This window comes from Scomber scombrus, chromosome 11, assembly GCF_963691925.1.
Source record: "Scomber scombrus chromosome 11, fScoSco1.1, whole genome shotgun sequence".
NCBI classification, from domain to species: Eukaryota; Metazoa; Chordata; class Actinopteri; order Scombriformes; family Scombridae; genus Scomber; species Scomber scombrus.
In genome coordinates, this window is record NC_084980.1 from 24,740,276 (window position 1) to 24,757,312 (window position 17,037).

The following is a 17,037-nucleotide window of genomic DNA, read 5'->3' on the forward strand; positions in this document are numbered from 1 at the left end:
GAGCGAAGGAGACGACAGGGGGGGAGTGAAATTGAAGAGTTGGACTAAAAGAAGCGACTGAAAAAAAGCACCATGTGACACTGATTGATTAATTTATGTGAGAGAAAGAGAGAGAGAGAGAGAGAGAGAGAGAGAGAGAGAGAGAGACCCAAGCTGTGTTTCCATCCAGCTCTGAAATAAATTTTCTTCTGTATTCACGTATAAATAAATGTCACTTCTGTTGGCCGCTGTAACACACCAGTGATTCAGCCTGGTGTCTGTCCACTCTCTGCAGACCACAAGCTGTCAGGAACTGGCTTCAGTGAACATCGAGTGAAACATTTTCTAGTAGAAAAATGTGTGAAATTTAGTAGAAAAAAGACAGAAAAAAAGAAAGAAAGAAAGAAAGAGAAAAGACTGACAGGTGACCGTGTGGAAAAAAGTGTGTTTTAATATTAACTTCACACACAAATAGTAGAAAAAAGTAAAAGTTTCCAAACTGGATCTTGATTAAGGCGTCTGGACAAAATGAAGGTACATTCCTTCCTTCCTGTCTTCTCTTCATTATCTTCTTTTCCTTCCTTCCTTCTTTCTTTCCTCCATATTTTCTTCCTGTCTTCTTTTCCTTCTCTTCATTACTTTCCTTCCTTCCTTCCAGTCTTCTTTTCCTTCCTTCCTTCCTTCTTTAGTTCTTCCATCTGTCCTTCCTCTCTTTCTTTCCTCCATCTTTCCTTCCTGTCTTCTCCTCCTTCTTTTCCTTTCTTCCTTCCATCTGTCCTTCCTTTCATCTTTTCTTCCTGTCTTCTCTTCCTTCTTTTCATTATTTTCCTTCCTTCCTTCCATCTGTCCTTCCTCCCTCCCTTCCCTCATTCCTTCTTCCTCCCACTTCACACACAAATAGAAGAAAAAAGTCAAAGTTTCCATGCTAGATCTTCCCCTCTAGTGGTGCAATGAGCTCTGATTAAAGCGTCTGGACAAAATGAATTTGATGGAAGAGAACTGCCCGAACATTTTAACGCTGAGCTGCATCTTCCCTCCAAACAAAGAAACGCACTCTGTGACGTTTCTGATGAACTAAATCAACGTGATCACAGCGGACTAAACACACCTCGACACCTCCATTAAACACGTCCGTGCAGCGCAGACATTAAACAGCCAAATGTTGCTACTTTTTCCTTTTTGATAAATTAGTTTCTGTTCTGCCATTTATTACATTAAGCTTTCAACAAAGGAACTTGTCTTAAGGTGTTTTGTGATACTGCAGCTTTCAATGGTAAATGGATTGTACTTACATAGCGCCTTTTCTCGTCTTTTTTTTCACCACTCAAAGCGCTTTTAGACTACTACATACACACTCATACACTGATGAAAGGGGCTGCCATGCAGGGATTGAGACTTACATTCATTCACCATTGGCACAGCCAATCAGGAGCAATCTGGCGTTAAATAATAATACACTTTATTGCAGACACAGGTCCATATAACACACCATACAGTAAAAATAGTATAAAAAGAGAGATTCAATAAGAATACAAAAAATATACATATTATAAGATATACAAGTTATTGCACCAATGCCGTCTTAGCCTAGACGTGAATCTATAACAGCTGTTCAGAGGGCTGACTAGGGCTTCCATTATGTGGTTCTTTGACTTGTCCAGGCGACGCATAAAACTAAACATCAGCTGTCTTAAGAGTGCCTCACAGGTTGGCACTCTAGTGGACACAAACAATTGACTGGCACTATGCCACCTAGGAACTCATAGTAGCAGCCTCATTGCATCATTGTATGCTACCTTGAGCCTCTGCATACTCTTTTTCTTATAGTTAGACCACAATTGGGCAGTATAAAATGGAGTGATATAGGTTCTGAACAGGGAACACTATACAGAGTCAGAGCACATAGAAAATTTCCTTATGAGCATGTTAGCTTGAGAATAAATTTTACAGCACTGTCGATGGATGTCTTTGTCATCCGTCCAGTCATCGGATATGACATGACCTAGATATTTAATTTACTCACACACAGCAAGAGGCCCTCAGACAAATAAAAGGCTGGAAAAGTTGATTTCTTGTTCCCAGCACTTCTAACTATCATAATGTGGCTTTTCTTAGAGTTATACTTTATGTCATAATCTAGGCCATATTGAGAGCACACCTTCAACATCTGCTGTAGCCCAGCATTATATGGACAGAGCAAGACCAGGTCGTCTGCATACATAGGATGATTAACAATATTGTTGCCCACAAGACAACCAGTTTTTGTAAATATCTTGCCCAAAGGAGCCTGGAATTGAACTGCAAATCTTCCGATTGGTGGACAATTGCTCTATCACTGATGGATATACTGTATGTTGAACTGTTTAATTAATATTTATTTATACAATTACATTTAGCTTTAGCGATGTTGTTCAATACATATTCATGCAAATCCCCCTGAGAGTCCCTCCTCCTCTCTAGTGACATCCCTAGTCTATTAATGATGATAACATTAATAAAAAAATAACTATTGTTCAAAAAATGGAGCCCCTGAATGTCTGATCTGTCAGTGTGTAATCTATTGGTTGTGGCTCATAGTGATGAACACACAGAGGATTATCAGTGACTCTGCAGCTCCTCCTGACTTTAGAGAGCTTTATAGTTGAGTTTCAGCTCATTGTTTAGCTGTCCAGCTGCATCTTTACCGTTTTGGTTCACTCTCAGCGCTCTCATAGCGTCGTTTTCAATTTTAAAAAAGCCACTGTACACTACCTGCTAACGGACACAGTTAGCTGTAGTCTAGCTGGTGTACATAGTGGAGCATTTAGCAGCTTAAACAGTCAGATATTTCCCTCAGGAGTTGGTAGAGAGTAAAAAACAGAGCTAAAAGAGAGTGAATATTGGACTTTACATTCAGCAGGTGGACAGAAACATGACTCCTACTGAATGATAATGTTGCTGAACGTTTAAATAAGCGACATATCAACTTAAAAGGTGATGATATCTTAGTGTTGTGTTCACTACTTGTTTCCACTGCCTCTTATAAGTGGCAAAAAAGTTATTAAAGGTTATTATATTTCACTGTATGTTGTAAATAAACTTCAGTTTCGAGCTGCGTTCGGCTCGGCTAATTTATCTTCGGCGTGTGACTGACATGCTGACTACGAACAAAGCCGAACACTAATCTGCCATCTGCCGCGTTCGATGCATCAGAAACGCTGTTCAAGCTGCATCTTCTGGCTCTCTGGTTGGGCTTTCTGTCTGTATATGTTTGCTTTTTGTGTCGCATTGATAACGGCCAGATTCGCCTCATGCTGGGGGATAAAGGAGCACAGTCTGGGAGGGATTTGGGTGAGTGAAAGGCAGCGGAGGGATCTGTGCACTGGGAAGTGTTTCAAATGCTGTGATTGACAAGATAATGGAGAAATAAGAGACATAAATGAATGAATCCACAGTGTGATTTTATGCAGAAACAAGCCTTAATACTGCTGATAGTCTGATTAAAGCCTTGTTCACACAAACGATTAAAAGCCTCTTATATTAACACGACTTTCTACATGAAAGGATTAGTTCAACATTCTTTCAAAGAGTGAGAAACAAACAAAACCTTATTAATCAGGTGTTGCTGTATAATATGTTTCTACATCAACCCCTACAGAGCGCTGTACTCTAGCAACTTTTTACATTTTCAATGCATATTATACAATATTTATTCCAGCATACTTTACATACACATACTCCCATATACCATGTTTTTGTATTTATAGTTAAAGTTTTTAAAAAATTGACTTTTTGGAGACACTGTACACTGTCAGCATATTAATGTAAAAGTTTCCCTTCCACTGAAAAATTTGTTTTTTATTCTTGTTCCGTCAGTCTCTCTTCTCTGTGCACAATGATGTATGTGCAGAGTTTGTTTTCACATTTATCTGCTGAAGGAGGAAAGTTTGTCTGAGCTCACCTCACAATCTCAGTTTAACTCCTTTATGTACCTACAAGCATGATTTACGACATTACAAAAATAGTCTGGAGCCAATCGTGTGTCCATCTGTCTAACTTTTCAATATCTCTCATTTGAGTTTGCCAATGAGAAAGAATGGGGAGATGTAAATTTAAGGATTTTAACAAGATCAACAAAAGCATATCAGGCATAAATTACTATTGAAAACATGTCTTGAAGGTATTTTTAAGTCATTCATATGTGCCACAAACTGCTCATACGAGTGGTTCTTGCATGAAACCCGATGTCACCGCATACTAAAACTGAAATTGGCTCCCCTGCAGCTTTTAACCTAACATAAAAACCTCTTCTTTTTCTACTTCTTCCCCCCTTGCAGGTCGACAGCCGACATCCAACTTGTAACTTCCTGTTGGAGGTGGAGAGAGAGCACCTCGAGTGTCTGATGATGCTGAGGGAGGAGAAGGCAGCCGGCCGCCATAAAGGTCACAATCACTCACAACCCGAACCACAGCTTAGCCACTTCACTTCCATTAGCAGCCAAAAAAAGAAAAAGAAAAGACAGAACCTTTCGGACCATTCATCAAAGCGAGTTCGAAAAGTGTGCAAAGGAAAAAAGGCTAGTAAAAGCTAGTATTTATCAAACAGGCGCCACATATTAAACACTAGAGCAGAATTTTGCAGTCGAAATCACTGGCATGAATTTCAATGATGGGTTCAACCACATTAAAAGTCATGGGATATTTTTGAGCATTTAAAAATCAATAAAAGACAGCTGCACATAATGCAAGATTTGAATGGTGGCCTATTTTAATTGCTGACATTGTGCGGACTTAGTTGTAACTTCTTATCAAAAAATGACCGGAAGCATCACTTTTTCGTTTTTCTCTTATTTACTGAACGTCTGCATATGAAAACAAACACAGCATTGCATTGTTTGCATCCTTACTTCCATTGTTTTATACTGTTACTACTACTTTTCTTCTTCTCTTTTTCTGTTATATTTACTGCGAGTACAAACAAACATGACATGCCACCTTGTGGACAGAATGAGCAACTACTCTTTTAAACCATCAAACAAACAAATGAACTATTATTTGCTATATTAAACATTTAAATGCATTCATGTACACACACATAACATCGGGCTACCATAAAGATTAATCAGCATAATGACACAGGCAGCACATATTATAGAGTATTCCTCTCTAAATAAACTCTTATAGCCTATTTCTAAGATTTCACTTGAAACATTAAAAACATGCAAATAAATAAATTCACGGCATTGCCAGCTGTGATATTAACTGACATATCTTCTTCAATTAGGTAGGTCTACTTCTTTATTTCCCTTTAAACATAAAATAAACAACTAATAAATACATCTAAACAAGAATAAATGAACAAATTAAATTATTTAAGACTGGAATTATTTTTAATGAAAATAAAAGCAGATTCCCCTTATTTATAATCCCTCATTGAATTATGTCCCTGTACATTTTTGTCAGCTTCTATCTGTTTTATTCCCTTATTGTAATTCACATTGACTGACAAAAAACCCCAAAACTGCTCGAATTGAACAATCTCCGACGATGATTCGACTCATCGATTTTCAGGGTGCAGCTCATAGAAAACGCTGATTAATCTAACTTCTTCTATGTCGATCTACTTGTGCACAAACAGGCTCATTTACACACAGAAACACATAAAAACGGTCAAATATAGTGACTAGTAGAATGGCAACTAATGATTTTTTTCATCGATTAATCTGTTGATTATTTGCCTGATTAATCAATCAGCTGTTTAGTCTATAAAATATCAGAAAATGGTCTTTAACCCAAACATATTCAGTTTACCATCACAGAATTGTTAACACGTTTCATTTGATGCCCTACAGTTAATTATTGCAAACTAATTTAGTTAGATGTGGTGAGCACAGTTTGACTAGAGCTCCCCTACTGTTGTTTCTGATTGCTGGACACAATATTTAGCTTGTTGCCATAATTACACAAATAAGTGTAACCTCCCATCGCCTAAGAGTCGATATTATCACAGTAGACAGCTTTTTAATTGCTGCAATATTAAACAGTTAAAGAATAACAGAAATTATACAATTGATTAGTTCAAATGAATGGTAGCAAAATGTAACAGATCATAATTAATGCAGATTGATTACAGACTGAATACATCGATCTCTTATTTGAAGCCACAAGTGATCAATGATGCAGAGAAACCATTTAAGACATGATTACAACTTGCAGAGTTGGTTTACCTTTGATTATACCTGAGCATCCCTAAGGTTTGTTGGTACACCTGGTGGTTATGAATGCACAAGAAGAAGAATATAATACATAATAATAATAGAGAGTTTTTAAAGAATTCTCAAAGATGCTTTACAGAATGAAAAACAAATTAAAAGAATAAAACTATACAGAATAAATGAAAACACAATGCAGAAAAGAAGAAACACAATACAGAAACAAAACAGATAAAAGAAATACATCAAACATTAAAAGGGTCTTGAGGAGTGGTTTGAATTTGATGAGGTCGGTACAATCACGGAGAGATTTGGTGGAGTGAGTTCCAGAGAGTAGAGAGGACGGCAACTGAGAAAGCTCTGTGCCCCCGCCAGGTCTGGTGCTTGGTGAGGTTGTGGAGGGATTTGAAGGTGAGGAGGAGCAGTTTGTATTGGATGTGTAGAAATGAGTGTGACAATGCTTTAAAGGTGACATATCATGCCTGTTTTCAGATATATCTAGTGTTTTGATGTCAGATATCTACATTAAATATGGTCAAAACTTGAGGGTAACGTATGTAGAAATGCTCCCTGCAAGTCAAAAGCTCTGAAAGCTTCATTTGTGATGGTCTTTCCTACTTTAGCTACTTTGAATTGATATCAGCTTGTTGTGCATGCCCATAATCCTTTGTTGCTAACGTTTCTCTAACGCTTGTGCTGTCTGCTCCCATATTTCGGATCAGTTTTGTTCAAATGTATATGAAAAGTGAAGAACGAGAGAGTAGTCGTGAAATCCTACAATTCTAGTTTGTTTCATGGTTTGTTGAAGCTGACCAATCAGAACAGAGTGGGCTCATTGGTGGGGGGGTTCTTAAAGAGACAGGAGCTATAACAGCCTGTTTCAGACAGAGGCTCAACTGAGCAGCTGCATAAAGAGCCAGTATAAGATAACTAAGGAAGTTTTTTTAGCTGTAAATCATGCAAAGATATTCCAGTAGAGCTCCAGAATATAAATACATATTAATAAATGTGAATAATGTCTCCTTTAAGTTTACACAAAGCTGTGTGTACACGTGGTTGATAAATGAAGCCCCTGAACTGGATCTCTAAACAGAAAACATGGAGCCGAAGCAGAGTCTGCAGACTGATAGTGGATGTTAAAATGTATACATGTATGAAGGTTCACACACTTTGTATGTACTGTACATGAGAGGACGTGAGCAGCTTGCAGTTTAATCCCATATTTAGTATTCTGTCCTGTTTTTTAACACGAAAAATGAAAAACCAGCAGCTTTCCGTCCGGTTCAGATTCCTCTCTTTGGCTCAGATGCCAACTACTGTTCCTCTCATTGAATATATACTGTTAGGATGCTGAAAATCTGCATAATTTAGCTGGAACACCTAAATCATACCTGCACGAAATCGGGATTTGAGACGCCCCTGATTTGACCTCCGGTGTTGACCAAACAGATTATACCTCATGTTTAAATATGAGATTATTTCTCTGCCTGGCTGCATTATTTCACATTTATTTTCATTCTGTTGAAAGTTAGAGTCTAGACCTCAGATGCATCCCTGAATAATTCATGTGACTTTTGGGGGCACGGTTAATATACAGTAGCATCTTGGCAGCTTCTCGTTCTGATACAATCTGATATATTACTGTATTTTAAAAGTAAACCTCATCACAAATAGTTATATAAGTCACATTGTCTCTGTTCCCGAATGCATTACATGTTAATCCAAAGGACAAAAACACACATAATAAATGATTCATCACTAAATAGATTCAGCACATAACTTCTAATTTAACATAATGCTACCTAAAACTTTAAACCAAATTTATGTTTGTGTACTTCAAACAAACAAAGATACAAGCTGTTAATTAGTGAGTTTTTCTCTGTCATTTTTCTCACTTTGGAAGTAGCCCAGCTCGCCTTTCCCCTGCAGGCTTTATGATAAACGAGGATAACCACATCCTGCCTCCTAGCAATAGTTTCTTTTAATCACATCCATAATCTTTGACTAACATTTATTTATCTAGTTTTTAAAACTTTATAAGCTTTAATCATCGTGGTGGCAGATCAGAAATCTCTCATTTGAGTCATTTTTGGAAATATTTCATGGTTCCTGTTGGCTAAAGTTGGCGATTGGGTTTAGCCAAACCTCTCTAAGTTACATTTGTAAAGATTTTTTAACTTTTACTGAACACTGGAGCGACAGGAAACACAGGGAGAGTGTCACGTGGGGGAGGTGGTAGGACCCAAATGCAGACACTGTAGGCTCAGTTGAAGAAATAATCTCTTATTGTAATTCACATTGACTGACAAAAAACCCCAAAACTGCTCGAATTGATCAATCTCCGACGATGATTCTACTCATCGATTTTCAGGGTGCAGCTCATAGAAAACGCTGATGAATCTAACTTCTATGTTGATGTACTTGTGCACAAACAGGCTCATTTACACACAGAAACACATAAAAACGTGAAATACTAGAAATACTTTATTTCCAACACACGAGAAACTTACAGATAAACCCAGGGTGAATGAACACAGGCAAAAACACATAGAGACAAAGACTGAACTGAACTGAAAACCAAAAATTAAATAGACATGGGGTGATTACAAAACAGGACACAGGTGAGAGAAGACACGGGTGAAACCAGGCGGGGAGTTCCGGTCCTCTGAAATGAGGCCAACGCGGAAGTAACTTAAAACTGCATTATGTCAAAAGGCCACCAGGGGGTGTCAAAAGGACTTCCGTCTCTATACAAGTCAATGGAGAATTCACCAACTTCTCACTTGATTTCTAACCTCAGTAAACGTTTTCAAAATGTGTTTATGGTCTCAATCGCTAGTTTAAAGCCTTCTTCAATACAGTATGATGTTCATTTGTGAAATTTTGCCCTCACTGATTTTATATTTGACGATAAAGCAGGGTATGCATTGGGGCGTGGCTACGTCGTGATTCACAGGTCGATTGATTCACAGGTTCAGGAGCACGGACAGATAGACTGCAGGAAATAGCCGTGAACTTGTTTCACACCGACAGTTTTCTCCGGAGTTTTGTGGTTATAGTTAGTCGTAACAGCTAACTTGGTTAGCATCACCAGGTTGCCGGTGTAGACTGTGGTAGATCCAGCCCTCGCAACCTCCCCCACTCCGTCCTCTTGCTCCTCCTGATGCCCATATAAGTAGAATCTGTGTTTTTATTTTTCCCGGCATGCACCGGAAATTTTCAAGATGGCGCTGCCCAGATCCGAAACTATTGGCTTCCGAGCAGCAGTCCACAAACCAATGGGTGACGTCACAGATGTTACGTCCATTTCTTATATACAGTCTATGGGTGAAACACATGAGGAAATTAAACAAGGCGGGAAAACACAGGAAGTAAAACTAACTACACACAAGGAGAAAACCTTTCGAAATAAGACACAAACTAAAAACACAACAGGAACAACGGACAGGAAACACAGAGAGAGAAGTAAAGGGGTAAGACCTCTCTGATTTATTTTTGGGCTTTTTGCCTTTATTTTGATAGTAGGTGGCAGAGAGGCTGACAGGAAACAGATAGAGATTGGGGAATGACCTGCAGCAAAGGTCCCTTGCTGGAGTCAACCCAGGGACGCTGCCATTATGTAGCATGCGTAGTAACCACTCGGCTACCAAGGCATTCCTAAGAGGAACTTTTAAAGATAATTAATTTTTTTTGCCTCTAATTTAACCATAATCTTTTGGTGACAGTACACAAAATAGTTCACACTTCATAACTTAAATTGAAAGCCAGCCTATGTTAAGTTTCACTTTTAGACAATGAAGAGCTCGCATTTACTATTATACTATTATACACAAGAACATCATGAAAGAGTCATATGTTTGGGACAATAGACCTTAGTCTTTCTCTTCAACTTCCGTCAACAACTTTATTAAAATGTGTTTTTTAACATCTAATATCTGTACATCTATATTTCTCCTTTTCAATTCTTGGCATGAAAGTAGACTCAACTAATGAGAATCATTGACCTTATCAAAAATTGCAAAACTAAAGTCTATAAATCTAATAAACAGATGCTCAGAAGTTGGAAAAGGAAACTTTCATCTGTTGTGGTGATTATCAAATGTGATATTTTGGATGTCACCCATTACTCACCCATTACATTGATTTTCTCAACACTGAATTGGCCAAACATTTTATACTAAAGTCCAACTGCAGCTCTTAATGAAGTTAATGAAGTATCCAATTAAATTTAGACTGAGCAGAGCAGACTCTCGAAGATTTACCTACCTATAAAATAAAACGTGCATTTACCAAAATGTCTTTACTCCACATTTACAGTCTCTTCTCTAAGGAGAAGCTCATTCCACTATCCTCTTCTAAAAGTCTTCGGCAGACTTAAACTTCCCACAAACATGGTTGTATTCGCCCAAGCGTTTCTACAACGCTAACGAGCCTGACTTTCCTCTCCAGTAATGTGAGCTCTGAACGCCTGAGTCACCCCTGCTGTGTTAATTAAAGTTCAATGACACGAAGTAGAGCAAAATAATAACATGGCTCAAATCCTCTGCGGGGCAAAAACTGCTGGGGAGAGCACTTCTCTTACAGTTTTGTTTTATTCATTCAATCAAGGCAAAAGAGACTTGCATGAATTCAAGAATGTGTAACCATGACACCAAGCAGTTTACATTTAGCTCACTCAGCTTCGGTGGGAATCAACCTACAACCTGACAGTATAATTTGCTTTGCTCTGCATATTCAGCAGCACACTGGGCTCAGGTGTGGACTCAACGGCTCAATGTAAAGCTGTTTTTATGTCAAGTCTCAGGTCCTTAAAGGCAAGTGATTAGTCTTCATGAATAAATTGTAAATAAAGTCCTCCAAGTGTCCTACATCAGCTGAACATTTAAAGCTATGTTAACCCTTAAACAGTAGTATTTAAGTAAATATTTCCACAAATAATTATACAAATATTTTGTATATTTTGGATTTTATGAGTTGTATCTCCACCAGGAGGTATACAAAAATTATATATGTATGTATCTCCTGGTGCATGTTGCATGTTTAAGGGTTAATACCAATCAATCTAACTTTATTTGTATAGCACTTTTAATGCATTGCGATGTAATTCAAAGGGCTTTACATGGTCAGAACAAACAAACAAACAAAAATACATCATTAAACATAGGAAACCATTAAAAACAGGAACTCATTAAAAACAGGAATTCAAGAAACGCTATCATAACGCTCATGAATCCGCAATGGGGAAACACCAGAGGTAGGATAAAAATTTAAAAATAAATACATAAAAATAAATGAATACATAAATGAATAAAATAAATAAATAGCTAATAAAAGCAATTATTAAAATAATAAAAATATATAAAAGAAAAGCATAAAATAAAGTCACTATAGAATAAAGTGAGTAAAACCGGAGATGTAAGGAGTAAAAGAGTAAAAGTAATGAAGTAAAACAGACATAGAAGGTGAGTTATGAAGAAGAAACAATAAAATAGAATAAACAGAACAGTCCAAGTAGAAAAACTGGCTAAAACTGGCAGATTAATAAATAAATAAAATGTAGTTAAAAGCCAAATAAAAAAGGGAGGTTGCTTTTAAAAATATCAACTATCAAAGCTATCAACAACATAGAGCAGTCAAACATATGGCCCGCTGGCCAGAGGTCCAATCTGGCCCACTGGATAAGTTTGTAAAGTATGAAAATTGTAGATAAGTAATGCAAATTTGTCTGCTGCTTCCCTGGCCAGATTATAATCATCTGAAAAAACAATGAATACATATTGTGATCATATTTAAAACATTCATATACTGAACATTGTCAAAAAGCGGCTTCTGTGCAAAAAAACTGAGATATAATATTGTTGAAATTGCTCATTTTTCTTAAGACACCTCAGGCTGTTTATCTGTTTTGTAACTATGGCTTATTATAGTAAAGATATAATATATAATATATTATTTATAGGTTATTATGCAAAGGTTTTACTGGTCTGACCCACCAGAGTTTGACACCCCTGACATAGAGCACAGGTGCATGAATGGGTCTAATAATGAAAGAAAAAGAACATAATAAATCTTATAAAAATCCTACCTGGCATCATCTTATTTCATTTCTATTCTTGTATTGTATCAATTGACTGAGATGATTTTGCTTTAAAGCCTCAAGTTTCAATTCATGTCTCATTGCAGTTAAATCCAAGTTAAATCTCTCAGTTTTTTGGATTCAGTTCAACTTGAGTCCAACTGTCAGATTTACAGCTCCAGAGTCAGTTGCATCATCGGTTCGTGACTTCAAACGTGTTATATTAGCTTAATTATAACATGTTAACTAAGTGACAGTTTCCATATTACTAAATTATTATGAGTAGAAGGACACAAACTAGTTCTTGCGTGGAGAGATTAGTTGTTATTAAATATTTATATCCACTTACTGCCAGGCGTAATAGTTGCCTTGCTGACTCAATCACATAATTAAACTTGCTGCATCATACAGTACATGAACTGTTTAGTGGGGCAGAGTAAAAGAGTTGATATGAAGATGCACAAAATTGAGAGAATATGCTCAATATAAGCATGAATACAGGCACGAAATAGCATAAAAAACATAGAAAACAAGGCAAAATTTGCAGCTATTCTTGATTACAACATGTTTCAATGTTATTTTATTTTCATTGACCTGCTTTGGAAGTATTTTTTTCTGTTTTTTAGTGGACTCCAAGTTACCTTTTTGTTTAATTCATAGGAATCTCATTCACTTTCCTATTTATATAGCCCAAATTTCACACAGTATCACATATTTGCCTTGGGGGACTTTACAGTCTGTACCGCAATACAACATCCTCTATCCTTAGACCCCATGATTTGGGTCAGGAAAAACTCTAATAAAAACTCTTAACAGGGAAAAAAATGGAAGAAATCTCAGGAACAGCAACACAGAAGAGACCAGATATCAAAATGACAAAAATACACCATGGGGGGAAAAAGGATGACAAAATTATAGATGGATTGATAATATATCGCCACCGACATGCCTAAAAATAGACTTGTATTATCGCCTCTAAATCCTACTCATTGCTGACAGGAGGACTCAACAGTGCATCATAAAGATCATGATCCCTCACTGGCTTCCCACCACAGGAAGTGGCACAGTCTTGCCGGAGGTGCAGGGTAACCGACAAGGATCTGACGAATTAGATATTTTTTGTAAACTTGGGACTATTACGAGGTATCTAGTAGTGCTGATGTAGTCAGGCAAGCACTAATAAAAGTTACAAGCTTTTTGCCCAAAAGTTAAAATACAAAATAACCAAAAGATAAGAAGTCAAGTGAGGTGAAGAACAAAGGGGAAGGGCTTCAGGTTGTGCCAAATCAGGAAAAAAGCAAAACAAAAATGCGCTTCCTAACCCAACTGATCCCTACTGACTCACTAAAGCTGAAAAAACGCTGAAAGAAACAACATAAAAACTTACCTGACTTCTCTAAACTTATCTTACCTGTTGAAATAAAACACACTCTAGCAGACACCTATAAGACCTACTGTTAAAGCTACAGTCAGTCACATTTGTGTGGTGCCGAAATGATAGAGGGATGAAAATAACAAAAGCACTGCCCAGATCTCAAAACTGCTAAAATTAAGACCTCAAACAAGCTCACATCATTTTACTCAAACCGGGAAACCAAATTTAACTTTAGAGATAACTATCACACAAGTAAACCTAACAACAGAGACACACAAATTAGACAGGTTGTGATTGATTGGTGGGTGGGAACAGTGACGAAAAAAGGTTTATGACCAACGAAGACTGGGGCAACATATGTGGTTGGTCCAGAGCAGGGTTATCATAGTTTTGACTTTTTCATTAGTTTTCATTTTTATTTAGTTTGTACAATTTATGTTTTTCTTTTTTAATTTCAATTTAGTTGTAGTTAGTTTAACAAACGATGAAGTAGTTTTATTTTGAGGAATTGACTAGTTTTAGTTTAGTTCTAGTCTTTCAAATTTTAGGAGGAAAGCTTTGATTTGGTTTTGATTTCACCTACTGGAAGCAGCCCGTTATCTCAGGAAGTCAAACTGAACAGGACACAGTAATCTGCAATTCAGTTTAGTTTTAGTTAGTTTTGCATTGCTCATTATTATTTTTATCTATTGTTTGAATTGTTTATAAATACTTTTGGATATTTATTTCATTTGATTGTTTTGTTGATATTTTTGGTTGAATGCTTCTACTGCTGTTTTATTGTTTGGTCTTCTTGTGTGATCAGTGCTAATGTGGTTGTCTTGTCTAAATGCGACATCTCAATTGTTGGTTTTGGTTCATCTCCTGCAGCTTGTGTATGAATGGGACTCGAATACCTGTTGTAGTGTATCAGATATGAAGGAATCCAACTGCAATATAAAGAGCAGTAACCCAAAGACTGTAAAAGGAACATTGGATGGACCCGAGGATGGTTTCCAACAAAGTGCAGAACATGCATTCAAACATTTAAATTCAAACAAGAAAATCTCCTGGGGTTGGAGAAGGTTAATGGGATACTTGCCTACAGTGAACAGAAGAGTAGTCCCATTGTTAAACTAACTGTATGAAATCAAAGTAGAGCGATGCTGAAAAGGGGGCACTGTGCTCGGTCAGCCTTCGCTTTAGTAAACAGAGAATGAAGATGCCCAAAAAAGTACAGAAAGAGGATTTCCCTCCAGATGTACGCCACTGTGCATTTGGTGGTGTTGTTGCTTAAAGTCGACAGTCCTGTCTCTGATGTTTCCCTGAGTGATTCTGTGAAAGCACACAGAGAAAGGACAGATCACTTAGTGTTTTCTTCATGCGCCAGTGAGTAATTGCCTTTTTTTTACCCGAAAGACATCTGTTCTCTCACTCATTCCCTTCCTGCCCTGTCTGTTACCTCTTATGTCCTCTATTTCTCCTCCTCTCACTCAATTTTCCTCTTTCTGTAGCTCTGCATTTTCACCCTATACCTTGTCTCCTTCTTTCTTATACTCTCCTTATCTTCTGGTCTCCTCTTATCACATTTTTCAGTTTTCCACAAGGCCTTTATCTCTTTTTTTATATCTACAATTTCAGTTGCCTTTCCTCTCGATGATTCACAATTCAGGGCATTTACGGTGAGGTCAAGACAAGAATGAGCTTCTGATCTTATATTAGACTTACACTAAGAAACCAATTTTAGGGAAGTCCAAGGTGAGAGTGACTTCAACCAGAGAGCAGATTAACAATTATCCCTTTGTCCTTAGCTTCTTATATGTTACTGAGATCAGATACAACACAGAAAGAGGAAAGTTGGCCTGAGCCAGAGAGAGAGAGAACGTTAATACAGAGGAGGTAATGGAAAAAATTAGTGTAGAACAAAGAAGGAAAGAAAAAGTAAAAGATTGTTTGGAGGTGATGGGTTAGGTGGATGGTATAACCCAACGATGGACTGCTGCAGTAGACCACTGTTCATTTCCTGTTTCCAACCATGAGTCTGGATAGTTTTTTTTAAAAACTGTAACTGCAATCGTCCCCTATCTTAACCCCATGGTTATTATTGTAGCCACGACAACGAAGATCTCCCAACTTTAAGGAAGTAGTCACTCTAATCTACAATACATGTTTCTCTAAACTTTACAAAGTGATCATTTTAACCCAAAATATGATCTTTCCCTAAACCTAACCAGACCTTAACTACAGCATTTTGTCACAGCATAAAACATAACATTGTTTTTTAGCAGCGAATTGTTGTCCTGCCAATTAATGCCGATAGAGGCGTCAGATTAAGTAATACTTCTGTGTCGATCTGGAGTCACGTGGTGAAACGGCGTATTTGGTCTTTAATTTGGAGGACTTTATCGTAAGAAGGAAAAATGTAAAGAAAAAAATATACAAAAGATATAGAAAAAAACAGAAGGGAAGACAGGAAATAAATATAACAATAATGAAATTTTTTATGAAGTTACCTAAGAAAAGAAAGAAAATTGCGAATCTACAGAAACTCCAGCTGTCAGATAATTAATATAGAAAAAGTGGAAAAGTGTCCAGAAATGAAAACTCAAGTAAAAAGGACCAGTCGAGGATGATTTCTTTTTGACATCACAACTAGTTTTTAGCCAATCGTGGTCCACAAGTGTGAAGTGGAAACTTGAATATGAATATATTTGCATATTCATTGATTTTGAACATTTTTATGACGGATAACGGAGAGATAATTGAACTTTTATGGAAAAAACATATCTGACACATTATTATTATTATTATTATTCAAAGCATTTAAAAGCATTTTAAATGTCTAAAAATATGACAGAAAGAAATCTTTGAGAGCTTTTAGTCACGTCTAATATTGTATGTGAAAATTTAGATGTCAAATCATACAATCAATGTTTTGTCATCAACAGACAATTAGCATCACACTCCTACAATACTGTCAGACTCACAATGCAGTGAACTGGGATATTTTCTTTTTTATTTCACACATTCCTTGTCAGAAGCTGGCAGCTACAATACCGACTGTGTGACTCAACCACTTATAGTTTGGTCAGAGATTCAGATGTGTTTTTGCACAATTAGAACAATTAGAACTAAAAATTGAAGCTAATTCAGGGTGCAATACCACCGCCGGTCACTAGATGGCGACTCCAAAAAAGTCCCAGGCTCCAATAGATTCCCATTCAAATAAATGTAACTTCTTTATAGACATACTAAGTCAGTCTTTCTGCAGCTTTTTATTGATGAGCTGTTACTGCTGTAGTATGTTTTATGGAGAAATAAAAAGAAAACCAGCAGAGTTCAGAGGTGTGTGCTGATTCAGTGTGTTGATCAGAAGTATTTCAGACACTAGTTGCTGTGATGTTTCAGTATTTACAGACCAAACTGAGCCACAGCAG

The 17,037-nt window shown here is 37.0% G+C and overlaps 1 protein-coding gene across 1 annotated transcript in view; it reads left to right on the top strand.

Moving 5' to 3' along the window:
* LOC133990062 (vasoactive intestinal polypeptide receptor 2-like) overlaps nt 1-17,037 on the top strand; it is a 68,853-nt gene that overhangs the window by 11,904 nt on the left and 39,912 nt on the right. Inside the window, exons 2-3 of the mRNA XM_062428242.1 lie at nt 2,062-2,089; nt 4,286-4,401. Of these exons, the coding sequence (XP_062284226.1) occupies nt 2,062-2,089; nt 4,286-4,401 (144 nt within the window). The remainder of the gene's footprint in view (nt 1-2,061; nt 2,090-4,285; nt 4,402-17,037) is intronic.